Below are 26,762 nucleotides of genomic sequence, written 5' to 3'. Positions count from 1 at the left end.
TGGTCCTGTATGAAAATAGTCCGCTTATCTGTGTGATCAGGAGGGCCATTGACATGGGACTGAGTTCTTGCTTTTGAGTTGATCTCAGTGTCCCCTGAGTGCTCTATACTGTGGGATTGTTGTTTTCTTAGAGTGGACCAGTGGGGGTGTTGGTTCAACAGGGGATTGGAAGGAGTGGATTTCGGCATATGTCTACATGTCTCTTTCTTCAGGTCCTCTATTAATGTGGACATAACTTCCGTAAGGGTTTCTAATTTTTTTAATATCGGGTTACAGCTACACCCGCTGTTACTTTGGCTTGACGCTACATTATTTTGGGCTCTGCATATCAGGGCGTTTAGTTGGTCAAGTTTGGCATCAACTTTGGTTATTAGACCAGCTATTAGCTGTAGGATATTTAATTGGGCATCCAGTGTATGCTGCGTGCATATGGGCAGCGCTCGCCATTGAAGTCAAGGCTTGGTTGGTATCAGAGAGTAGCATCTCAACCTTGTGCGTGATGGGAGTATAACATGGCTCCCTAAACCGGAGTTAAGAATTTAGAGAGTCTCTGGTATTATTTTGACAGTGTAGGGGAATTAGGTTTGAGTTTATAGAGCTACTGGTTGTGGACGCTTGCTTTCTTTTGTTAAGTTCATTTAAATTTTGTAGTGAATTTAGCTGTGGATTGAAATCACCCTGGCCGACTCTACTGTTATTTATGGACATTAGAGGAGTATTAAATGGATGTATGACGTTACAACGCATACTTTTACTCCGCATACCATTACAACGCGGTATTTACAACGAATACCGTTACAACGCATAGCGCTTAGAGGTGCTGGATAGTGGTAAGTATAATTTTCTATTCCAACTCCAGTCCCCGTGGACACTAGGGAAGGTGTTGGATAGAAAATTAAACTTATTCCCTATCCTAGAGCGCCCCCCAGCGCAATGCGTTGTAATAGTATGCGGAGTAATGATCGCGTTGTAGTGGTAGTGCGGAGTAAAAAATGCGTTGTAACAGGTGTATACCGTATTAAATGGACAGTCCCTAGTACAAGTCTGATAAGGGTCTTTAAGGTGGTTATTAGACATTTGCTCACAGGGTACTGAAGTTGGTGTAGAGGTGGGTAGTGGAAAGTCAAACTTGAACGTTTGGATGCCGGGCTGCCGTGAGCCATTGGGTTCTATTATATCTATTTCAACGGGCGACGGGCACAATAGGCTGATGTGCTGGGATATAAAGCTCACTGAACTGGTGGACGAAATCCAGATTGGAGATTCTAGTATAATCTGTGCTGAGATGGGGATTGGGGCTTTGCCCTTTCGCGGGTCCAAGAGCACCAGCCGTTCGGCTGGTTCTTGATTGGCCCCGGCTAGCTTCAATTTGTCAGGGGTACTATCAGGCGATCTAGACACTCTCAGGGTTAGGTTGTTATTTTGCACGTTATCCTGTTGATATTCTTGAGATGCTCTTTGAGGAAGGGGAGAAGTTGTTTTTACTGGGTCTGAAAGTCTCCCGTGAGTTATAATTTCTGGGTAGAGATCAACAGAGGGGAGTGTGCTTTCCCGTGGTTTCTCACGTTGGGTACAGGATTTTGAGCTCTCGGATCTCTTGAGGGGGATTTCTTGATTGTACATTATGGCTTCTTTAATAGGCTGCTTAAAATAATCTCTTATGTTGCCAGTGTCTCTGGTATCACAGTTATTCCGAATAAATAACATCGGGACATGTCCTTGTTGAGCTCTCTTATGAGATTCTTGAATTTTTTTTGACGGGTTTGTCAAGGTGTTACAAGACCTGTCTGATGTGATCATCTCAGGCTCTTGATGCCCCTCCAATTTTCACTCAGATTGAGACTGGGTCTGATTCCCTCATCTTCCTTCTGTGGGATATAACATTTTCGCTTTCTGTCGTTTAGCAGTCTTATAAGGCCGATGGAAATTTTGCAGCTGCACAGAATTTCTTGTTCCCATTTTTTTTAGTTTTTGATCTGTTGTTCTTGTGTGCTCCTTCCTCTGTGTGCCTTTTCAAGCTTGGGGCTTGGGGCTAGGTAGCACTTAGTAGGAATTAGTCTCTGAGATCCAAGGGCTAAGAATCCCAGAGTTCAAACGTGCCCAGGATCCCCCACTGGCGCTTGAGTTCAGGTTATGGATTTAAGATTTGAATTTTGAGTTTGTTGTAGCCAGCAGTGATGATAAAGCAATAGCACAGTTAGTCAAAATGTCCATGGCACTATAGAGAAAACAAGTGCCTGATAGACAGATTGTGTCCAGGTCCAAGTACAAACGGGAGCAGTTAACAAGTGACAAGAAGATAGGAAGAATCTGGGTAGGTGTTCCAAAGCTACAGTGGACTTTGGGGGTCCCAGTCAGTAGAGAGCTTCCTGCCTACAACTCCACAATCCAGCTGATCCTGGCACGATTATGACTTTAGCTTTTAATATTTGCTTTAATATTTGCCAATTACATTTGCTGCCGACATCTGCAATCAGCAGGGAACAGTAATGTACTTAGATGTACTTAGATGTATTAAAGTCAAATTGCGGCGTCAATCCTTAATCCTCTATTGTTAGAAGAGAACATTTGTAACATTCCTGATTAGGCTCATGGTGAACAATTCCCAAAGTTAAAAGTTAACTTGCTTCTAGCGTTCTGACTAGCACGGATAAATGCATGCATTTTGAAACTCACTTCTTGCTTCCTCCTCAGCTTTCTGCAACGGGTGACCCTTCCGTCCCAGGCACTTGTGCTTGCTCTGCCACTTTTTTAATTTAAGGTGCAGGAAGTTCCTCAGTGCTCTTCTTCGCGGTATTGTGAGATTTGTAGTTCTAATGGTTTCCCACTGTGAGATTTCGTATGGGGTGAAAGGTTTCATGCATTCTGGTCTGACAAGCATTTATACGGTTACTCAATAATTGAAGTGTTATATATTTGAAACAAAAAGGTGATATTTGACTCACAGAAATTAATTTATTGCTTGATTTAATTCTGTCATCTCGTTCAGTACTTTTTGGATACAATTACATTTCAGGATTAAATAAGCTTCTCTTTTTAATAATAGATGTTCTACATTTCCTCCCCGGGGGAGGTTGCCTCAATCCTGATAGCACTGTCCAAGTAAATTCTTTTTATGAATGATTTTTTCCTATGAAGTGTGACACCATCAGCACAGTTAGAATTTGCTTTTTAATTCAGGAGCGATGTTGGACTATTCTCTGGTTGATTTGTTGGTTTGTCTTCCCGATATATAATTTAGGACACAGACATAGTATGCATACACTGTGTTTCTGGTTTTGCAGTTTGTGAATTCCTTATGAATCCATTTAACGGAATCATGTATGAACTCTTGACCTTCAACAGTGGAGCTGCATGCTGAGCAATTCCAGCATTTATGATGGCCTTCAATGGGATGCATGTTCCATTGGGCTCTTAGATCTGTCTTGTATGTGTTGCAAGATAAATCTGCTCTGATAATTCTTTGTCCAATGCTCTTGTTTTTTTTCATTGCGAATAGTGGTCTTTCCATTGGGCACTCCAACTGTAATAAAAGATGCCAGTTCTTTAACACCATCTGTCAAACTAGTAGCATTTGATTCACCCTCCCGGCACACTTAGTGCACATTACTAGGGACCTGTTGGTGGAACAAATATGCCAATCAGGGAGAATCAATCACAATCTCAATTTACACAGGGAGCACTTGCACTTTGACACTGATCAGCAGTGGCAAAATGCCCAAAGCATCTAAGACAGCATAAACGAAATCCAGAACAGCATCAAAAACACAGGAGGTAGAGGCAAAAAGTCAGGGAAAACCACACCAAGGATGCCAGGTTCAACACCTGCTATATAAATGAGTACCTCAGTGCTTACAGTTCTGATAGTCCTTGCGTGAGGTGGTCCCAGCCATCGCTCCTTTCTTTGTGATGTTTAGCCACATTTGCTCTCTGTCTCAGATTGCAGGCAGAATTAAACAAAATCTACAGGTAATTTCCTACATTTCAAACCGGTACAATAAAATGTAAAACTTGAACGCTCCATACACTTTTGAGTGCATGCAGCAGCCCCTGTTCGCTGTTTGCAGTGCCCGGTCAAGCTGCTCATTTCGAAGTCACGCCATTAGTTCCCCAGCTGCTGCATTGCTTATGTTTCAGCTGCACCACCATTACCACCACTACCACCACCATAATCTTTACTACGATCATTACCGCTGGGATCATTACCACAACCACTGATACCACAGTTACTACCATCATTACCACCACCACCATTTTTAGCCATTAGGACTGGCTGTAATGAGCTACGCAGTGCAGCAATTTTGGTTGCCGCTCTAGACCCTTTTTATTTTGTAAATGTGCCCTTTGATGTAGTCAGCCTTACGGAACAAGGTTCCCCAGTACGCAGATGGCTTGTGTGTCATGTTGACCTAGGATGCTTGAGGACTTTTGTGATTCAAGTGTCTGTGCATGTGCCTGTGGGTTAACATATTGATCACTCATTTGAGTCAGGCAGTCGCTAGACACCCACTAGTACCAACATCTGTTCTACTGAACTGTGGATCTAGTGAAACAGACCTCATGAACCCAAGAACATGACTTATAAACTCTTTAATCCAAATTCATATCCAAATGCTAGTCTGTGATATAGCATTTTCTTTCCTTTCCTGAATGACATTTTTTATTGGTGCAGTATTCTGTATTCCTTTTCTTAGAGTGTGCTCTAAGGTGTCTTTTGAAATGTTTCTGGGGGCCATGGGTAGGTAGACATCACGGAGAACACCCTCTCTCCATGTGAATATTATCTTCATCACCAGTTTGCCGTCATTGGTCCAGATACAAGCATGAACTAGCAAGAAGAACATTCTTCGATTTTAACATTCATCATCAACTATAAGAATCTATCACGGTTTTAGTATCCATTTGGGAATCCTTTGGATGCTAGATAAACCGAGTCCTGTCCAACATGTATCGCTATCATTCATGGAAATTAATCATTTTAATACCTAAATGCGCCTGGAGAACGAATCATTTGATTTACTCTTTGTGACACCATTTGTATACTTTACGAAATATAAAATGATGCATGGGCCTAATGTTTCAGATTACAAAGAGCATAGCGTTCAATAACTATGTACAGATATACATTATGGGTTGACTTTTGGCATGAGCAAAATGTTTGAAATGTATATTCCCCTTTTGTAGTTTTGAATTACACTGTGAATAATCTAATTGTATATGTTATTGGTTTTAAATTCTAAACGTGAAAATAAAATAAACGTTTCTCATTTTATATTTTTGCGGAACTGGCCTTCATACTTATATGTATATACTAGCTGTACCCGTCCACGCGTTGCTGTGGCTCATTCTGGTTAAATGGAAGAGAAAGAAAAGAGTAAACACATGTTTCAAATACGTTTAATTTCAAAATGCTTGTGGGTATACAATATGTTTTGTGACTATTGTCTCTATGCGTCCCTTGTAGTTGTTGCGCATCAAGCTAATCAATAGTGTCTGTTTGGCCTTTCGATTAAAAATACGCACGTATTGAACACACACGCATTCGAATCCAACGCCGGTTATCTATAAACATGCATTAATGTTGCAAAGTGTACCAACTCCTCCCCCTCCCTCCACCCACTTCGCGGTCTGCCATCCTGACACCAACTGTCCATTCTAATATATGTAGACAATTATCTCCTTGCGTCCTTTCTTAATGTTGCAAAGTGAACCAACTCCTCTATGCGTCCCTTGTAGTTGTTGCACAGCAACCCAATCGATAGGGTCTGTCCTTCCTTTCCATTAAAAACATGTGCGTATTGGACACGCATGTATTCAAATCCAACGTTGTGTATATATAAACACTCGCTAATGTTGCAAAGTGAACCAACTCCTCCCCCCTCCCTCCACCCACTTCCCGGTCTGCCATCCTGAGACCAACTGTCCAGCCTAATATATGTAGACTATTGTCTCTATGCGTCCCTTGTAGTTGTTGTGCAGCATCGATAGGGTCTGTTTGCCCTTTCCATTAAAAACACGCACGTATTGGACATGCGCGTATTCTAATCCAACGTTGTATCTATATAAACACGCACTTAATCGAATCCAAAGTTGTGTAAAAATTTCTAAGCAATCTGTGAAGAACTTTCGAAGATTTTTAGATTTTGAACGAACGAACATTGACATTTTTATGTGTCTTTTCAGACTTTCAATAAAAAATGCGTGGGTATTCGACATGCGTGTATTGGAATCCAACGTTGTGTATATAAAAACACGCGTCTATTCAAATCCAACGTTGTGTGAACATTTTAAAGCATTCGGTGCAGTTCTTTCGGAGATTTGTGATTTTGAACAAACAAACATTTACTTTGCAACAAAAAAGTGGTTAAGGAGAGCACATTCCTAAACTACTACTATACAGAAAGAAGACTAATAGGTCTGTTTGGCCATGTTCCAGTCAAGAAATGTAAGAGCGATCAGACAAAGTTAGCATCTTTTATGACTCGTATTTTTGAGATTCGTTGCACCCACTAACTCATGGGAACGTTCTCATGTTATACTAGTTGACAGCTCATTACATCTGCCTCAAGATATACCATCAGATTATACGCTTACTACTGCTTGCCCGACCCTAATGCTAACTTTGTCTGATCGCTCTTACATTTCTTGACTGGAACATGGCCACATCTTGGATGTAACGCATTGACCTTGTCCATAATGCCTTGAAAAAGTCAGAGTACTAACACATAGTACTGACGAAACACCTGTCGGCTGTTGATCTTCTAATAAAGGGAAAAAAAGAAATAATCGAACTTTTCTGCTTATTTGTCCTGTCTAAACGTTTAAACCACAGATCGATAAGTGTTGCTTAATCACCAAACAGACCTATTAGTCTTCTTTCTGTATAGTAGTAGTTTCGGAATGTGCTCTCCTTAACCACTTTTTTGTTGCTTTGTGAATGCCAATCTTTGATTGTCATCAGTCTCTCTTGGTAGTGGGAGACTGTGGTTTATGTAGCACTCCGTCTTTTGATAACTAAAGATCCATCACTAATCCAGTACTGTAACTTATCTTACTATAAATTGTGTATGTGCGGTCTTTTCCAATTTGGATACACCACTACCGCCCTTTCTTCTCATTGAACATTTACTTTGTGTCTTTTCGTGCTTTCGATTAAAAACATGCGCGTATTCAACATGCGCAAATTGGAATCCAATGTTGTGTATATAAATACACGCGCATATTCGAATCCAACGTTGTGTGAAAATTTCAAAGCAATCGGTGAAGTACTTTCGCGGAGCAACCAAATCGATAGGGTCTGTTCGCCCTTTCCATTAAAAACACTTGCGTAATAGACAGGCGCGTATTCGAATCCAACGTTGTGTATATAAAAACACGCGCCTATTCGAATCCAACGTTGTGTGAAAATTTCAAAGCGATCGGTGAAGTGCTTTCGGAGATTTGCGATTTTGAACAAACGAACATTTACATTTTTATTTATATAGAAGAAGATAGATCATAAACTTTGAAGTGAATAATTGGCTGCCTAGGGTTTTTTCATACTATACATTTTCCCTGTTCAGGAAATATCCATTAATAGCAGGGGGTCCTAATTTTCACATTGGACATGGTCAGGTAAGGCACATGAACAGTAATCTAAAGCTTTTCTGATCTTTCACGTTCTCCTTGTTATATGAACATTGTAGTGCTCACAATTAGTTAGTAATCATGAACATAACAAATTCTGTGGTACTTGGTTGCTCAGAAGTGCAATTATATTTAATTGTGGGAATACTGTTAGCTATTTAATTTGGATGTGTCTTACTGTTTTATAGTGAACTCATATTCTTCAATGCATTATTAGAATGTTATACTTTTATATGAAATAGCAACTCGGGTTGGGCATTCCCATCTTTATTGCAACCAGTGGCGGCTCCTCTGCTATGGCGGAGGAGCATCGCCTCACTGCTTTTTAGCAGTGGAAAGGAAAGGAGATATAAAATGATAATAACTATTAGTTATTATCATTTTATGCTTCCTTTGCGGTGGGTGGGTTTGCGGGGCTGCTCTGCTCACGGAGCAGGGCAAGGGAGGAGAAGTTTGCTCAATCCTAAGTGCGTAATGACTGTTTGGTCGGCCCTCTCAGCCTGCGCAAACTAGTTATGTGCACTTTCGCCGTTCTCCATGCCTGCATGGAGAACAAGCCCAGGCCCCATTCCCTGGTTGAGCGTCGAACCAGGATGCTCAAAACCAATCGCAATGCTGCAATGCAGCGTTGCGATTGGTCAGGGGAGCCTGGGTGTTTACCAATCGCAATGCTGTATTGCTGTTCTTGACTTCCTGTCCCACGAGAAGAACAGGAGCAAGGAGCAGAGACGTGGCACCCGGTTCCGGCAGCAAGGTAAGTGTGTAATGTATATATTTTTCTTTTAAATTGTTAAACCTCGCTCTCCCCCTTGCCCGCCTTCACATGCCCCCTCCTGTGCCGCCTCACCACCTGTGAGTCATGCCGGCCTGCACTGATTGCAACTGTGATGTTTTTGTAGCACTGTAACCTGACTCTACCTTTACATCATTCCTTTAAGGTAGGCTTTGCCAGCTCAGCCATGCTACCCAAAAAGCAAAGAAGGTTTGCAAGACCATTTTCTGTTATAGACCGAGTATCCAATGTAGTGGTTAGTGGAAACATCTGCAGTTTTATTAAATAGCTGAGCTTTGAGGAGCACATTAGAAAAGTAAATGGAGTCCTCCTATACTGGCTTTGTAGACCAAATTATGGTTAAAGAGCATATTTCTATGCCTAATAAGAGCAGTAAAGGGGCTAATCTAGAATGAAAATTGATGCCAATTTTACAGATATTACGTTTGGTTTCAAGGGATGAAAACTTTCAATGTATCCTGGCTGTTGCATTTTTTAGTTGTCAAATCCAGTTACAATGATACCCACACTAGTAGATCTCATATAAAATGTTGGTTCTAGGTCAGGAATCAACTCTCATGGAAAATATCTTACATCACACAATCATGAGTGGAATATTAAGCAATTAATTCGATAACTGGCACTTGAAGCAGGACAGTGATTGTGCCAGATACATGCAAATTAATATTTTGACCCGGACCTCAAGATAGGGGTGAAGGTCTATGACTGTGCATGAATGTACTGTAATATTACCTTTTAATTCACAAAACATGTGTAAAGCCCACTTGGACACCAGAGGTACTATTGCACCTGTCCTGTAACATTTCAGGCTACCAATTCCCCTACCTCGTGGTGGACATAGCATATGATTCTGCTCAGTGGGAAAGTTAGCAGAATGTGCAAAAAGATGATTTTCTTTCTTTTCTTTTTTCTCCCATGGGGGCAACATTTTTCCAAATAGAGAAAGCTTTTCCCCAACACCCACACCAAATCTCATGGAGATTCAGTCTGATTACCATCCTGGTGTGGGAGTAATTAAACATCTGATTGATGATAGAATAAGAAGGGTACATGTGTTTAGAATCTCTTGGAGATTCCTGAGTGGCATAACTGAACACATTTTCAGCTAAAACAATGTTTACCCACTGAAAATGCGTTTTTGAATCAGGTCATTAGAGTGAATTTTTATCCTCTGTTTCGAGAAGTAGGCGTAAATTCAGAAGATGAAGTAAATTACATTGGGATCATCATTTTGATGATGCTAATTTTTAATCATATTACACAGGATACCTGGTAGCTGATTGGGAAGCTATCCCTTCACAACAAAATTGTTCGTTCTTTGACTCAATCTAAAATGTTTTACTATGGGGGGGCGTGGCCAGGCACCAGCGAAGATGGCCGCCTAGTACCCGGGCTCCGCCGGGACCGAAGCTGTCCCCGCAAAAATCAGCCGACCATCCTTACCACGGCGCTTTCCCATCTGCGCCCTGACCCCCTGATACGTGGCGCCCTCGACGGGAGCGGAGAGCAGAGCTCTATGGCCCAGTACGGTCGAATCGCGGCCATCTCTTCAACTGCGGCGGACCTGGGGCCTACTGCCTGGAGCCTGGGGCCAGGAGCCGTCAAACTCGAGGCCCTGGCTTGGAGCCTAACTTTTTCCATTTGGGCCGGAAGGGGACCGGAGGCCCATTGAACCTGCTGCTGACTCAGCGCCCGGTCCGCGCCTCTGTCGGCCACCTGGTCGGCCCCGGTGACGTCCGGAGGCAGGGGGGGGGGGACTTTGGCCCCCCGGGGGCACCGATGGAAATCCTGATGGCGCACACTCGCGGTTCCCCGTAGGGGCCGGGCCTGGAGGCAGAGAGCAACAGAGACCGCCTGGTGGGGCACACGAGGCCCTAGCGAGCACCCCGGATCTGGGAGGGGGTTCCCAGTCCAGCAACGAGGCAGCGGTGTCTCTGCGGTGATGGAGTGTTCGGACCGGCAACACAGGGCGGCATCAGTCGGGCCCCACTGGAGTGCCCCAGGGGGACAAGGCCCCTGCAGTGTGGGACTGGACGTGGTTGGGCTCGGACCCAGGAACGTTGGCACTGGCGGAGGTGAGGGGGCCCAGGAAGAGCGTGAAGGCATTGTAATAGCGCCGTAATCATCGAGGAGCGGCAGTGTGAACTTGGACACTTGGTGGGCCATTGTATGGAGCCGTGACGCACTGGGCCCACGGACGGTTTGTTTGGGCCTGCTGAGGACCGAGAGAGGACGCCCCTGGTTGAGGTTGGCGCGTTGGGGCCCAAAGGTGCTGAACGTACCATCGCAGATCGTGGGGTCCTCACTGTCGTAGGAAGGTGCAGGCCACTCGAAAAGGAGGGGGAGGCACCGGAGATCTCTACTGCCGCCCTGTGATCCGTCGGCCCCGGTGGTTGGGCTACGGGGGTACCACCTGTTCACCATGAGGCCCAAGGGAGGTGCGTCACCCAGACGAACAGGCTGGACAAGTATGCAGTGCCGCTGAGTCAAGGACAGCCGAGAGCGACGGCTGGGGACCAGACGGGCCAGATGGAACTATCCCTAACCTCTATTATGGACGCGATTCACACGCTGGGTACCAACCTTGAGACAAAAATGGACAAGATCTCCATTGAGGTGAACCTGCTTTGCACGGATCTGGGTAAGACAACGGAGAGATCGAAATCAAACGCAGCGGACATTAAAACGTTACAGGCCTCGGAAAAGCGGCTTGAAGGTCGAATCAATGAGCTTGTGCACCAACACCGCCAAATGGCCCTTCGGCTCGAGGATCAGGAAGGGAGGGCCCAGAGAAGTAACATCCGCGTGGTATGTGTGCCGGAGGGAACGGAAGGGCAAAGTGTGGAACTGTTTCTTGAGGTCTTGATCCTCCACCACTTGAAGCCTAGAAGATTGTCCAAGATCTTTACGATTGAACGGCCCACCGCGCACCGGTCCCCAAGCCCAAGCCGGGGGATCCGTCCAGGATGATAATCGCCAAAATATTGAACTACAGGGACCGCAACGCTATCCTTCAGATGGCGAGGCAACAGGGAGACCTGCAATATGAAGGAGCCACCACCCGTTTCTTTCCCGACTTCACCCTGCAGGTCCAACAGGAACGGCGCTCCTTCCTGGGAGTAAAAGCGGCGCTACGTGACAGGGGCATAAAATATATGATGTTCTTTCCGGCCAAACTAAAAGTCATCATGGGAGGCAGGTCCCTATTCTTCACCACACCAGCGGCAGTCCAAGAGTGGCTTGACACGGCGGCGCCGGCTGACCAGGCGCAGCAAGAACACGAGGGGACCCTATCCGGGATTCGGCTGCATGCTGAGGACTTTTACTACGGGACCATGCCCTGCTGAACTGTAACGTATACTGTAATTGTGGAGTTTGAAGTCCTTAATTCTAATGTAGGGATGGCAAATACATTTGCCCAAGTGACTCCGAGACTCTGCTGCTGGTCTGTGTGCGCTTAATGATTGAAGGGGTTTTCTAGTCAGGGGGCAGAGCAGGCACGGCGGCTGGAGCTGGGGCCGGCGCACGTTCTCCCTAACAGAGTTTCCTCGGGAGGGGGCGGTTCCCTCACTCCTGGGTTGGGGTTGGGTGAAAGGCGCTCTGCTAATTGGGGTAGTGGGTAGTTTGAAACCTACAGAGCAGGGAGCAGGGTGGGGGGCTTGTTCTGGGGGGAGGCTATGAGTCCAGTTGGGCGAGGAAGGGATGGAAACGTGGGGTTGTTTGAGGGTGGGGGGAGGGGGGTGGAGCTGGAGGGGGGTACTGGGGGAGGCAGGGGTCGGGGGTGAAGAGTTACGGGGAGTTGGAGTGGGGGGGGTAATGTTTGTTTGGTCACACTTGAGAGGTTCTGAGAGGGCCGGGTGGCGTGCAGGGGTCCCAGAGTATAAGCAGGATGTGTATGATGGATATGGCTAAGACATGGGACAAAAGCCTCAAGATACTGAGTTGGAATGTTAATGGGCTGGGGGACAAGCTTAAACGCACCATGGTACTGCAGTTCATTAAGCGCCACCTGCCTGATGCTGTGCTTTTACAGGAGACTCATTTGTTGGGCAACACCTGCCACGCCTTGAATAGGTATGGTTACGCTTTGGCAGTCCATTCCGGCTTTACCACGGGGTCCCGGGGTGTGGGTATCCTTCTCCAGCGCGCCTTCCCCTTCCCCCCTGACCACACTGCTACAGACCCGCAGGGTCGCTTTGCCACAGTCTTGGGTAGATGGGAGGGGCGCAGGCTGACCCTGGCATCCACATATGTCCCACCAGGTCTCCAGTCACAGGCATTCACTGATCTTGGTAAACTCCTCCTATCCCTCCTGGACGGGCAGTTATTCATAGGGGGGGACTTTAATGCGGTAGTCTTCGGTACACTGGACAGGCATCCACCCAGGGACACACCACGGGGGCAGAGATGGTTGGGGGATTTCCTAGAAACGTTTGGCCTCACGGATGTATGGCGACTGGCACACCCCACAGACACTCAATACACTTTCTTTTTGGGGCTGCATCACTCTTTCTCCCGCTTGGATCATATCCTTGCTCCTCTGCACCAAGACACAACAGTGCGCGCTGCAACGCATCTGGTGAGAGGTATTTCTGACCACTCGCCAGTTATGGCCCACCTTACCATGGGCAGTAGGCGGGAGGGGTGCGTGGCACCTATCAATGCCTGGTACCTCCGTAACGAGGACCTCCATAGGGCACTGACCCTCTCAATAGCCAACTATTTCACCAGTAAGGATGGTTCAGTAGAATCTGCAATTGCATTATGGAAGGCCTTTAAAACGGTCCTCAGAGGAGAGGACCTCTCGGTGATTGCTGGTCATCGTAGAGAGAGGGAGGCGCAGCTGGTTGCGATTGAGGCTGACCTGGGTACGTTGGAGGAGGTAGCGCGTACTGAGGATATGCCCAAGGCGCGTCATCGGCTGTCCTTAAAAACCGCCGAGTACCAGATGATGGTAACGGAGGCAGCAAAGAAGATGGCTGATGCTAGGGAGGGTAAGATCTACGACCAGGGAGACAAGGCGTGTAAGCTCCTGGCGTGGCTCGACAAAAAGCAACAAGCAAGTAAGGTAGTGGCTGAGATTCGGACAGCGGATGGCACTGTAGTTACTGAACCGCAAGACATAGTCACTGAGTTTGCCCGCCATTTCCAGGCAGTCTATAGCAGGGTGTCTGACCGCTGGGTGGAAAACTTGGTTGCACTACCAGCGGATCTTAGGATGCCGGCCCTCTCTGATGTGGAGCGCGACCTCTTGGAGGCGCCACTCACCACGGCGGAAGTGGAGCGTGCTATCGGAGATCTTCGTCCTGGTAAGGCGCTTGGGCCTAACGGCCTTCCGATTAAGCTCTACAAGCTCAAACCTGATGGCATCAGCTCCTATCTTAAGCGCATGTTTGATGAAAGCAAGTCCAGGGGGGTATTGAACCCATGACCAAAGATTAGCGACTATTGTAGCGATTCCTAAAGAAGGGAAGCCTAGGGAGCTGTGTGCCTCATACAGGCCTATCTCCCTGTTAAATGCGGAACCTAACATTTTAGTCAAGGTCCTGGCTAATAGACTCCAGCCGGTTCTCACCACATTGGTCTACCCGGACCAATCAGGATTCATGCCCCACCGTAATACGGCACTTAATCTCCGTCGACTGAACGGGGGGGTTGGGGAGATGCCATACGATACGCGAAGATGCAGTAGTGGTATCGCTCAATGCCACAATGGCCTTCGACACCCTTGAATGGCCATACATGATGGCGGTCCTTCGTAAATTGGGTTTCGGTCCCAGCTTTATCTCTTGGGTACGACTCCTCTACTCGGAGCCGCTTGCCCAGGTGGTCGTGAACAATAAGGTCTCGGAGGCCTTGAGAGTGGGACACGCATGGGGTGTCCGCTTTCGCCCCTTCTGTTTGCCCTTTCCCTTGAGCCGCTGGCCAACTGGATCAGACGGGACGTCTCCCTGAAAGGGCTTCGGTGGGCCGACTGCTGGGAGGACAGGATCTCCCTGTACGTCGACGATATCCTCCTATATCTCTCGCGGCCCCGGAAATCGTTGATCGTAGCCCTGGACATTTTCAAAAACTTTAGCAAGAACTCCGGATACAGCATCAACTGGAGTAATTCTCTATTGTATGTCCTCCACGGCAACACCCCCACTACCTCCACGCGACTGTCCCATAAAGGTGGTCACCGAGGGCTTCACGTACCTTGGCATTTTTATATTTAAGGACAAGACCGCCATGTACGATAGGAATTTGCCCCCGCCTCTTCAGAGGCTCAAGCGCGATTCCCCCGCCTGGCAGAAGCTCCCGGTCTCCCTGTTGGGCCGGGCAGTGCTTTTTAAAATTATGCGCTGCCCCGTTTCCTCTATGCCCTGCAGAATTACCCTGATCTAGTTCCATCTTTGTACTTCACGGCTATTGAGGCGGCGCAGAGGAGCCTCCTTTGGTCAGGTGCACCCCGAATAGCTCTGCAGAAATTGACATTGGAGTGGTACGATGGAGGGATAGCCTTGCCCGACATCCGTAAGTACTACTGGGCCGCGCATCTTTCGGCCATAAATCAAGGTACCAATTGCGACGGTAACGACCCAGGTTATGGCATGGATAGGTGGCTCCTGCCGGGAGGGAATTATGAAGCAGCGCTTTACTCACGGCCAGGTAGACACGCGCTAACGGGGCCGACTCTCCACACAGTGCAATTGTGGCACATTGTCCAACGCAATATGGGCTGGCACAACATGCTTACCATGGCCACCCCGCTCTGTGTTTCCAAACGGCTTGGCCTCCTGGGTCGTACCAAGGGGTTCCGGAACTGGGACCTTATCGGTATCTCCTGCTGGGACTCTGACGGGGTCAAATCCTTCCCATCCCTACAAACTACATATGAGCTCGCGGACACCGAGTACTTTAGGTACCTCCAAGTCCGCCTTTCACTGCAGAAGAACATCCCACATGGTACGGTGCCCCCTCAGGCATCCCCCCTGTAAGATAGACTGTTGGATGGTCACATACAGGAACACGCAATCTCCCTCACCTTTAGGAAACTGATAAATACCCTTCCTGATTTACTCCTGGGCCTTAAAGGGAGGTGGGAGGCTGATGGTTTGGAAATTGACGAGGAGGAGTGGAGGTGCGCGCTTGCCTCCCCTAAGGAGGTGACTATCTCATCCAGGCTGCGGCTCATCCAACTTAAAATTCTACACAGAGTGTACATTTCAAACACCAGACTGAAAAGTATGGGCAGGTGTGAGGGTGACGGGTGGAGGAGGGGGTGCGGAATGGTTGGCTCCTTCTTTCACATGCTATGGGAGTGCCCACTACTGCAGGCATATTGGGTGAAGGTGGTGCACTGTATGCAAGACGTTTGGGGGGTAGAGTTGCGCCCAGAGGCAAAATGCTGCATCTTGAACATATGGGAACCAACGGACTTACCAGCTAGAGGCAGGCTCTGGGCCATGCTCGGACAAATGGTAGCTAAGCGCAACATTGCACGACTCGCTGAATGGAAACGCGACATGGACTGGTGCATGTTGCAGGACAGTATATGTAGTCCGGGGGTGCCCCAAGAAATGGTGGGGAGGTATGGGATAAATGGAACGACTACAGAGGCGGCCTATGTGAACCCCTCCAGCCTCGACGATCGGTACTTGAGGTAGACGTCTGATTGTTTTGATATATATTGCAGCCATGTTGCCATGACACTGAAGTAACACTGTACCCCCTGTGTGATCTAATGTACGCCTTTGCAGCCCTTGTGTGTGACAATGATGGCCACTGTTGGCCTTAACTTCAATAAAAATAATTTTTTTAATGTTTTACTATAAATCTCTTACACTGGACTCCTGCTTGTTTACATAAATTAAAATGACGAGATAGTGATTTATGTTGGAATTGCAATTTACAATCAGGGACTCACCAACATATGTTCTTTGAATGCTAATTATTAGATTACTTTTGGAGCCTTATACAAAAACACTTGTCTCTAATTTTCAATACACCTGTAACTCTTTCCTTTCCTATAGTTATGCTAGATCCCAGGGATGCTGTTACCCCATTGCCTATTGATAATTCAGATTTGGAGCTATTACATTTGCTCTTATCCAATGCAGTCAAAATGATACTCACAGAGTGGAAATATTTTAATCTTTCATCTTACCATACCTGGTGGGCCTGGGTGTCTAATCTTCATGGAGCTCACACTCTTGTGAAGAGAAGGAAAGACTCGCCTCCGATTAATCGGAATGTATGGACTTCTTTGGACAAATGTATGGATTTTTCCGCTTGGGGGTTGGTTGCTCAACATCCTTTTGGGTCCTCTTCTTGATTTAGTTCTTTTTGATGTGGCAGATGTCCCATTGCATCCTACTCCCGTCTAATTCTCTCTTTTTTCTCTCCTTGTCTTTTTTCTTTTTTTCTTTCATTCTTCCCTTTGCTGAGGTATTTTATTCATCGTGCAATACATATTCTGTTATACTCCTTGAGATTATAATTAATACTCAATGATTTTTTGTATTTATTAACCATTGTTTTTACATTATAACCTCTTATCTTTTTTTCCAAAATGCAGATAGTGCCTGCCTACACAAATGTCTGATTTGTATGTATCACTATGGATTTGCAACTGCATTTCTTCTTTCTAAATACAATAAAATATTTGAAAACAAAAGATTACATTGGGATGGTGGGGAAAGGTTGTTTATATATAGTGGGATTCTTTATAAGTTTAGGTGTTTATTTAGTATTTCCACACTCCATACAACAGCTAAATTTTAAAAGAGCTGACTTCACTGTTGAAGGCTTTTTGTTGGGCATTAATAAAAAAAACTAAGATGTTGGTGGTGAGGTTCCTAGAAGATGGAAATGTGGGGGTGCTTTGACTATCACATTTAAATCTCTATTGTCAGATGTGTGCATTACAGAGATGACAAATATGCTGTCTGGAGGAGCCTTCCAAGAGTCATTAGGTTTGATGGAGATGAAAATTATGATAATTTCACCTTAAACAACCTGAATTGGTGTGGAGGAAATGGTTAAGGTTGAAAATGTTGTAACAGCAAAAAACATACATTTATGGAAGTAGGCATGGGCAGTGTGTTTAATCTGGATTGTGTTCAAAAGACTCCCCTACTTGATATTTCCAAGCTGAAATCAAAAAAGAAACAATTTATGGGACTTGGCCGAAGAATGGTATCTGAATAGATAAGCATCTGTATGGATTTGGGACATGCTCCTTTGGAGAGTTCAAGTCCTCAAGAAGCGTGGACTTGATTGTTACTTAATGCTCTTGATTTAAAAGCTGGTAAAATTACATTGCTGAGGGAGCACAGTTAGATTGTTAGGAAACTGCTAGAAGATTATGGTATGCAGGACATTGTTTTTGCCATATGTAATATAAACTGCTTTTATTAATAGTCTCCCCAGTAATTTTCAAAAACAAAAGAAACTGGAAGATGGAACTTGTTTAATAAATTGATGGATTGTTGGTCATGGCATTTGGGATGATGCTCTGATAAGAACCTATATGGTTGTGTATAGGAGCTTGAAAAATGTTATGATTGGAAAGAAAGTGCAGAACATCCAGGAGGGGAGGTCTAGTGTCTTAGAGGATTGATGGAAGGTAAGCTGCTGATACATTGTAATTAGAAAATTCATCAAAACTGTATGGGAGTCACATTGGATAATGTACTTTATGTTTGATAATACAGGGAACATTTATTTTATTGTGTCAAATGAAATAAACCCCAGGTCCATTTTATTTCACCTTAAGGTTTGAAAAGACTGACTTTTCAATTAATCAGTATTTTATAATCACCTGTCATTAATGCTCATTAGTATATGTTAATGACTAGGTTATTTCATATCTGGCAAGATTTTTCCCCATAATGTTTATATTTGTCATCTATTTTATGACTGTATAGTTTGATCTTTTCTAAGGCAGTTGTGTTGTGCATATTTCTAATACTTGAAAGTTAAGCTGTACATTTTTTTTAAATAATGAAAAATGTAGCAAGTAGAAGCCAGTGAGTTGATATGTCTGTGTGAGAACCCCAGCATTAGCAGCAGGGGGGCATAGAGTCATTAGTGGAAAGTGGGTTATTAGTAGAGGCAGATGTATATTTGCCTCTGGCAATAAGGCCACTACCACAATATAAGGCTCAGTACAGGTATTAGAAATTATTCCCTTGCTCAACCCTGGTAGCTTGGCTGTGAGCAGGCAGGCTTAACTTCAAAGACAGGTATGTAAAGCATTTAATAACACAAATTCAGTGAATAATTAAGACACAATAAACAAAAACACTAATTTATTAAAATAGGAAATATTTTTATTATTAAAATGAGACCAAAATGAAACAATCAAATGTAGGGAACCAGAGATATGAATTTTTAAAGATTTAGCACTATATAGCACTTAGAAACCCATAGCTCCTAATGGGACATCTGGTCACGATAGACCTGGTCAAAGTGAAAGTTTCAGGCTGACCACCTTGGAACCCTGCACAACTACCCCTTGTGGTAGGTCTCGGTCAACATTTTTACCTTCTGACTTAGAAACTTTTCTGGAGCTTACTTAGAAATTTTGTGGAGCTTTTCTTCCCGGAGTCCCTTGAAGCTCTCATCCAGTACTGATTCAGTGAGGGTTCGCCGGCTTGCCATGCAACGAGCTTCTGGACAAAATTATGTAAGACCAACCTCCAGAGCTTTCCAGCGGGGCGAACCAGGGATCCAGGCCGGCTTGCCGTTGAAGGTGGGTGGCTCGCCTATTGCGGTTGTCCTGGTCACCTCTCCTACATTCAGACTTAGAAACTTTTGTGGAGCTTTTTCTTCAGGGACATCACGCTGCTCTTCACAAGGCAGGCTTCGGTGAGGGTTTGCTGGCTTGTGTTTCGGCCTACTCCCGGTCAAACTCTGGAAGTCAGACCTTCAGAGCTTTTCAGTGGGACGAACCTGGAGGGCAGGCCAGGTCACAGTTGAGGGTCGCATGTTTGGCTTGCCAGATCAAGTCGTCCACTTATGGAGATTTTTTTTCAAAGTTGTTCCAAACTTCTGGAACTCCTTCATGAAGTACCCCAAAGGGTCCCGATGTGTTGAAAACCTACTCCAAGGGTCTGGAATCTCCAAGAAGGTCCTTGAAAGTTTTGGACTTCAGTTCTTTCAATCCGTTTGGACAAACACTTACAAATCCACTGGCAGTGATGGTCCAGATTAGCTCTGTTAACCTGTAGCTTGCAGGGCATCTACTCTTTACTCCTTTTGAAGCAAGGTTAGTCCGCAGGGCTGTAGTTCCAGAAAGTGCAACAGGTGCAATCTTCAGTGTGCAGAGCCTGGTTGGTGCAAATCAAACTCCTCAGCAGGGACCCTTCTTCTCTTGAGTTTCAAGCAGCAGATCTAAGCGGCTCTGTCCCTCTCAGACACTTGTTCCAAGTTCTCTGGGCCAAGCAGGAGGTCACTCCTGTCCAATGAGGAGCAGGGCAACACCCCAGGATATGACCACATCCTCTAAAGTATGGCATTATTTTCTCCCAGAGAGCACCTTTTCTCCAAAATTCATCATTTCTGATTTTACAGCAGAGGGAGCAGAATTAACTAAACAAGCCCACAGGATGGTTTCATCTGCATAGGTCCACTCCCTTTACATCTGGGAATAATCCTTAAGCCCCCATCTAGTTTAATGGCTTTCCTTTCTCCAGTTATTAATGAACTATCAGCCCGTCCCGACGTTGTCCTGGTATGAATTGCAGGCGGCCAGTAGTATATTGTTTTGTAGGATTTCGTTTTGATAGCATTTCTTATCTGTGACAGGCCTGTGAAACGCTCCGATTCACAGTGCACTGCTGATGCACTTAAAAGTGCACGTTCAGTAGTGTGTGAACTCGAGTTTCCCTACTTTATTTTTCCTTGCAATATTATATAGCGCGAACTCCACAACATGGCATGAGCACAATTTACATTACAGAAGAACACATTCATTTGTGGTAGGCACGGGCAGACAAAGCGATTTGCCTGGAATCACAGGATGTTGAGCTGATGCCGAGATTCGAACGTAGCTCCCCAGCTCTAAAGTTCGCAATTCTACAACTAGGATGTGTGTCTAAAAGTGTATGTCAGTGCTGGCCATCAATGAGAGAGACCTGTGCATTTTTCAAATGGGTGGTGAAAAAATATGAGTATGTTGCTGGAGATGTGGGCCGCCGTGCCACGAATGTACTTACCGGGGAGGGTAAATACCCATGACTCTGCAATGCCATTATAACGCATGGCATTACATTTTATATGCTTTTACCACGCATACATTTACAACGAAATTCGTTGTAAATGCATGAATGGTAAAAGCATGTGTTTTTTTAAATGTTTGAATAAGGTAAGTATGAGTATAGGGGCATTTGTTTTGGGGTAATGAGGTATATGTTTTGGTGTGTTTTGGTATTTTAAGGGTTCAGATATAGTTTTGGGTTATGGGGTACAGGAGTAGTTTTAGGGTTTAGGGATAGGTATGCGTTTTGGGGTACAGGGGTATTTTTAGGGTTCAGGGCTAGGTTTGGGTTTTGGGGTATAGGGGTATTTTTAGGGTTTAGGGGTAGGTTTGGGTTTTGGGGTACAGGGGTATTTTAAGGGTTCAGGGCTAGGTTTGGGTTTTGGGGTACAGGGGTATTTTTAAGGGTTCAGGGCTAGGTTTGGGTTTTGGGGTACAAGTGTATTTTAGGGTTCAGGGGTAGGTTTGGGTTTTGGGGTACATGGTTATTTTTAGGGTTCAGGGATATGTTTGGGTTTTGGGGTATAGGGGTATTTTTAGGGCTCAGGGGTAGGTTGGGTTTTGGGGTACAGGGGTATTTTAAGGGTTCAGGGCTAGGTTTGGGTTTTGGGGTGCGGGGTATTTTAGGGTTCAGGGGTGGTTTTGGAGTACAGTGGTATTTTTAGGGTTCAGGGCTAGGTTTGGGTTTTGGGGTACAGGGGTATTTTTAGGGTTCGGGGTAGTTTTGGGATTTGAGGTACAGGGGTGTTTATAGGGTTCAGGGCTAGGTTTGGGTTTTGGGGTACAGGGTATATTTATAGGGTTAAGATGAGTTAGTGTTGGGTGGGTTATGCTTATGGGGTGCAGGGGTATTTAAAGGGAGCAGGGTGGGATTAGCACACGATATGAGACATGGCATGAAGGGCGGAACGTACCACACGCCCCCAGCATTTGTCACGCCCCCAGCACACGCCCACCGCACACCGCACCACAAGGGACTACTTTGCTGGCACGGGTCTTTTACCTTTTAAATGTATATGCTGGGCGTCTGCATAGCCTATGTCCTTCTGCTGCAACTGCCCTTTCCAACGCTGTATTGGGTGTTGTGATTGGTGCTGTGGTTCCTGAGATTACCCGCCTCAAAGGTTTGGGCTCTCTCTTTATTATATTAGTATAGATAACCTCTTCCAATGTTAACCTATGGGCTAGGGATCTGCAATGGAAAAATGAACTCGGCAAGTTCTCCAATACCAGGTCTTATAACACATGTTTTAGAAGGACTCTGTTTATACCTACAGGACCCCCTGCCCCTGGAACACCTAGAAAAGACTTTGGGGGTTCTCAGTATATCAGAATATTGCATATCCTCAATTCACAGTGCTCCTAGCACAAAAGTCAATTTTGCGAAGCACTTTACTACAATGTGGGCAGTAAAATGTGCAATCTTACTAACCCCATGGCATATAAAAAATGTTTTATGAGGATTCGCCTTATAACCTCCTAACCCCCATATTTGAGACACATAGGGGAGACCCTGGGGGTACCTAATATGCCCAAACATTGTAGTTTATAAATATGTAAGTACCCCAAACAGAAAATTTGAGTTTGGGCACAATTTGCATTTTAAATGCAGCCCTGCAACACATGGCTACTTTTAAACTGACCTCAGGTTTCAGCGGTGCACACATGCAAGTTCAGAAAATCTGCTGGCCTTTAAACTGCCAGGCCCTATTATATACTAGGGACTTAAAGGTAGATCCAACCCCCTGCCCTATTATGAACTAGAGCCTTATAGCCTAACAAATAGTGTACCCTAGTGTTTGCAGTTGTTTTCACTGTATTCTAAGTGTGTATTCAGCATTGCACTGGCCATGGGTCTGGTTAGGCAGATCCCAGGATCAGGCAGAGTCAGTTACCACCAGTACCAGTCAGTAAAAAAGTTGGGGGTGCCCTGGGTACAGGATGACTTTGCAACAGTCATGAATAGCAAAGCGGTATCCTTTGAAGACATATCATCAGACAAACATGATGCCAAGATCTGTATCTTTTCGTCACTGTTTCTGATTCAGTGTCTTACTATACTGCGTGTAGCCACACAACTAATTGAAAATAATCAGCTTATTGGTGGGTAGTGATTTGTTGAAGCATGTTCGAGATAAAAGAATAGTTTTTGCAGATTGTCGTAGAATATACATTGTTTCCTTTTCAAGGAAATTAATGTTCTTTCAATACTTTACTTACAATTTTTTCTCGATTCTTAGTGTGTTACAATGAGAAATGCTCTGAGCCATGCATATTCACTCAGAGGAACCCTAACTTTTTTTCTTCGAGTGGGCCCATTCAAAATACACCAATGCCTTGGTCTGAGTGGTGACCCCCTAGAGGGTGGGTCATGTTGATGGATTGGTATCCATCCACTGTGGGGGCTTCAGGGTCCCTTGTGACACCACTCTCTGTTAAATCTGAAACGAAACTCAACTCACCTTTTAGGTGTGGAGAACATCCTGCACAATTCCAGGGGCTCCTGCTTCACATACAGAAAACCCATATAATTGACAGCAAAGTTATTTTAGCAGCCCATGCAGGACATATATGAACCCTGTGTAGAACACTGAAGATATAACACAATGTAGTTGGTAGAGGTATAGTTTTATTGTCTACTTTATAAATAAATATATGACATTTCAGAATAGGTGTTGATGAGATGGTTGCTGGACTGTCTTCATTCATCTCTGTTCCTCAGCCGTTCTTCGACTGTGGAAATATGTTGAAAGCAATAGAGCCGAGATCGAGTAGTGAACAGTGCATTAGGTTATTGTAGGAAGCCATCAAGGATTATACTCTGCAATCCTCTTACACTTTTGGTGGTACAAGCTTAACATCGCCACATATCTTGATGAAGCCCTGCAAACAATAAAAGTATTGTTAGTTGAAGTATATTTTATTGCTGTGAATTTGCCAACTCCACTGGTTGGAAAGTTTGTATTTACTAAAGATGTACTTTTGTGGGAAAACGCCCTTTCATTGGGAACCCACATAAATACCCTTTCCACTGTGCAAGGGATGCAGTTTCTCACCCAAATAGGAGCAGATCACATTAGACCTCAACCCAGTTTTAGGGATAGATGAAGAACTCCTAATATAAGGGGGTCCACCCCAAATCAGAAGGGCATCATCATCAAGGTTATAGCAGGGGGAACAATAGTAGATATTTCCCAGATAGGGGCAAAAGGAACTGCAGAGTTCAACCTTACAAGGCCAGAGTAGAGGTATAGACCAAATTCACAGGATAGTATCGGGAGCATTCAGGGAGGCTTTAAATGTCTCAATGCCTTGAGAAACAGTGAAAAAACAACAGAGGCTGAATGTGAGTATTTCTTAAGATAATCAAATAGGATATGCACTTCACTTATGCTCTTGCTTCCTAATTCATATTTTGTCTCAAGTGCTTCTTATAAATACATTTCTCTCTCTCACAGGAACAATTGAGAAACAGTCCTCCTTCTATTTCCTTAGCAGGAGGAGGACTGTCTCTTTTTCTATGACTTACTCTTTATGCACATCAGTGACTAGTAATCTATCCACCCAATCAGTCATCGGATCTCCTTAAGGAAACAAAAACTCAGCAATAATTCATGGAGATTCATTCACATCTCCAGCCACTCACCACAGATAATATTTCCTTCCATCTTAATCCCTCAACCTTCCTGACTGGCAATATGCATTGCAAGCAGTAGCGACTAAGGGGTGTATTAGTGTATTGCAAAGAATCTTTAAATTTTACAGCTCCATTCTATTTGGCAATTAGTCCAATACTCACTTTGTGGACAGGAAATGTAAACAATACTGCATGTCAGTGACACTATACTCATCCTTACAAAGCTTCACAAAATGAAATGTATGTTAACTGTCCATACATACCATGAAAAACACATTTCCTCATATCAAGCACTTTCTATGATTCATGACTGAATAATCAAGTAATCATACCTGCAGAAATCCCACTTGTCTTTCATGTTTTGTCCCTCGTTCTGTGTAAGTCCACAAAAACGGTTATCAGACTAAAGAGATATAGCTGTTTGGTCACTGTTAGACCCAGTAGTTTCTGGCTAGCGGGGACACCCAGAAGCTAGACAGAATCCACCAATCTAGATAAGATGCATATGATACACTTATCACAAAGTCTGTGCTACTCTGTGGTAGCTTGGCACAGAGCAGTCAGGCTTTTCCTCAAGATCAAAGTGTAAAGTATTGGCACAGCACCACCCTTGTAATACACTGAGTACACTACAAAAAGGCACAGCACAGTATGAATACAACACTGGTATTTGTATTGCACATACATTGAAATCAAAAGGACATACACATTGGATATATGCTTTACAAGTATATGCAATTGTCAAACTCTCTCATTAGCAGCAGAATGGCATGAACATATAAGGCCTTCATAGGCATTCACTTGTACAAGTTTTGACAATGCCTCATGACCCAGCCCCTTGGCCACTCAAATTACACCAGCCAACGATATAAACGTTGCACCCGCTGGCATCACTTTGTTTAAATTGTCAGGATCACCTAAAGCAGAAGGAAGCAGTTTCTTTGTTTTGTTCATCTCGATTAGGCCATCAAGGCACCCAGCGGCACCTTCACGAGTGTTGGATCCCTATCCCCCTATGCAAAAGACTGTGACACCTGAAACTGGCACACTTACAGTTTGGAGAAATGCCCCCACCCTAGGCAGAGGTGCTAGCCATAATTGCTCCAGGCAGATAGCTGTGGGTACACACAAAGCACAATGAGACCCCTCGGATCCAGTCATGATGTTACCAACAACAGAGTACCTTGTAGCGAGGATCTGTGGGGAGGGAGGCGATGACCTCGGACTGAGCCCGCAATGTCAAGTTCTGTTGTTCGCCTGATTTGGAGGTTGGAGACAGTCCAGGCTTCTGGCTGTGGTCCTGTGGACTTGGCAAATGCCCTTCAACACCCTAGGGCACAACATGCTGCAAAGTGTGAGCTAGAACAGGTTTCAGGCAAGCTCGGGCCCTTTGGACTCGGCAAACTCCCAAGCACTCCTCAAGCTCCTCGTGTTATGGAACCTCTAGGTGGGCCGTTAATCTCTACAAGCACACAGCTCTCCACAGTGTGATTACTGCATCCGTTAGGATGGTCCTTGCCCCAACCGACGATAACTTCCACCCATTTCCACCGCTCCCTGCACAGTCCTTACATTCTCATGGAGATGAGGAGACTCTTTCTGTCTCTGGGATCTTGCAGATAGGAGGCCAACCAATTGGCTCTTGAAGAGTGCTCAGTGCCACAATAGTTGGCAATTAGCTGCAGGTCAGCAGCATCCAGGCAAAATCAACCTTCTTGGAGCACAACAAACCCCAGGCCACCACAAGCCTGTGGAAAATACAGTTGCAGTCCCTTCTGCCCCAATGGTTTCTCTTGTCACCTTCCCAGCATTGAACCAGCGTAGTATGGATCCAATCCTGAAAGCATCTCTAAAGTCCTGACGACAGAGCCCCAATAATTATACCCACAATGACCTTTGAGGATGAGATCAGTTCAAAAGGCCAGCTTTGAAATGCACAGGCCATCTCTAAATGTAGTCCTCTGTGCCATCCTACCGAGGGAGGCTTAATCAGTATCTTTGGTGGGGCCAGGACCCTGCCCCTTGGAATGGAAGTGCCAATTCCACCGCCTCTTATCCATCCTAGGAAGGCCCCTCAGAGTCAGGGGTTTGCAGTTTTCCTTGAGTATCCCTAGTTTATTGTCATCTTGTAGGAATGTGCATCTGTAGCTGTCCCCACAGCACCCAGATATGGATTGAAGACAGGCTGACAGGCACATCAGAGAGCCACAAGCATTGAAGTGGCCGCTTTCCCAAAATGTCATTTCCACATTAGGAATGTCGAATCTACACTCACTACCAGAAAGGATTTGCCTTTACTAATCCATTGATACCAAACACCATATTGCTAATCTTCTGCATGTAGGAAATACAGCTCAATAGCTCTTTCATAGATCCCCATGTTCATCAATGCAAGAAGCAGGCCTCACAATACTCAACACACCATCTGATGGTATTCACTAGCAGGGCATGTAGCACACGTG

General features: G+C 45.1%; 1 protein-coding gene across 1 annotated transcript in view; it reads right to left on the bottom strand.

Moving 5' to 3' along the window:
• Positions 1–23,272: 23,272 nt before the first annotated feature.
• LOC144768430 (BPI fold-containing family C protein-like) overlaps positions 23,273–26,762 on the bottom strand; it is a 72,685-nt gene continuing 69,195 nt past the window's right edge. The window contains exon 16 of the mRNA XM_078652076.1: positions 23,273–23,546. Coding sequence (XP_078508202.1) covers positions 23,496–23,546 — 51 coding nt within the window. The 3' untranslated portion in view covers positions 23,273–23,495. The remainder of the gene's footprint in view (positions 23,547–26,762) is intronic.

The sequence above is a fragment of the Lissotriton helveticus genome, chromosome 7, assembly GCF_964261635.1.
Source record: "Lissotriton helveticus chromosome 7, aLisHel1.1, whole genome shotgun sequence".
Lineage (NCBI taxonomy): Eukaryota > Metazoa > Chordata > Amphibia > Caudata > Salamandridae > Lissotriton > Lissotriton helveticus.
This window is presented reverse-complemented; position numbering and strand designations above follow the sequence as displayed.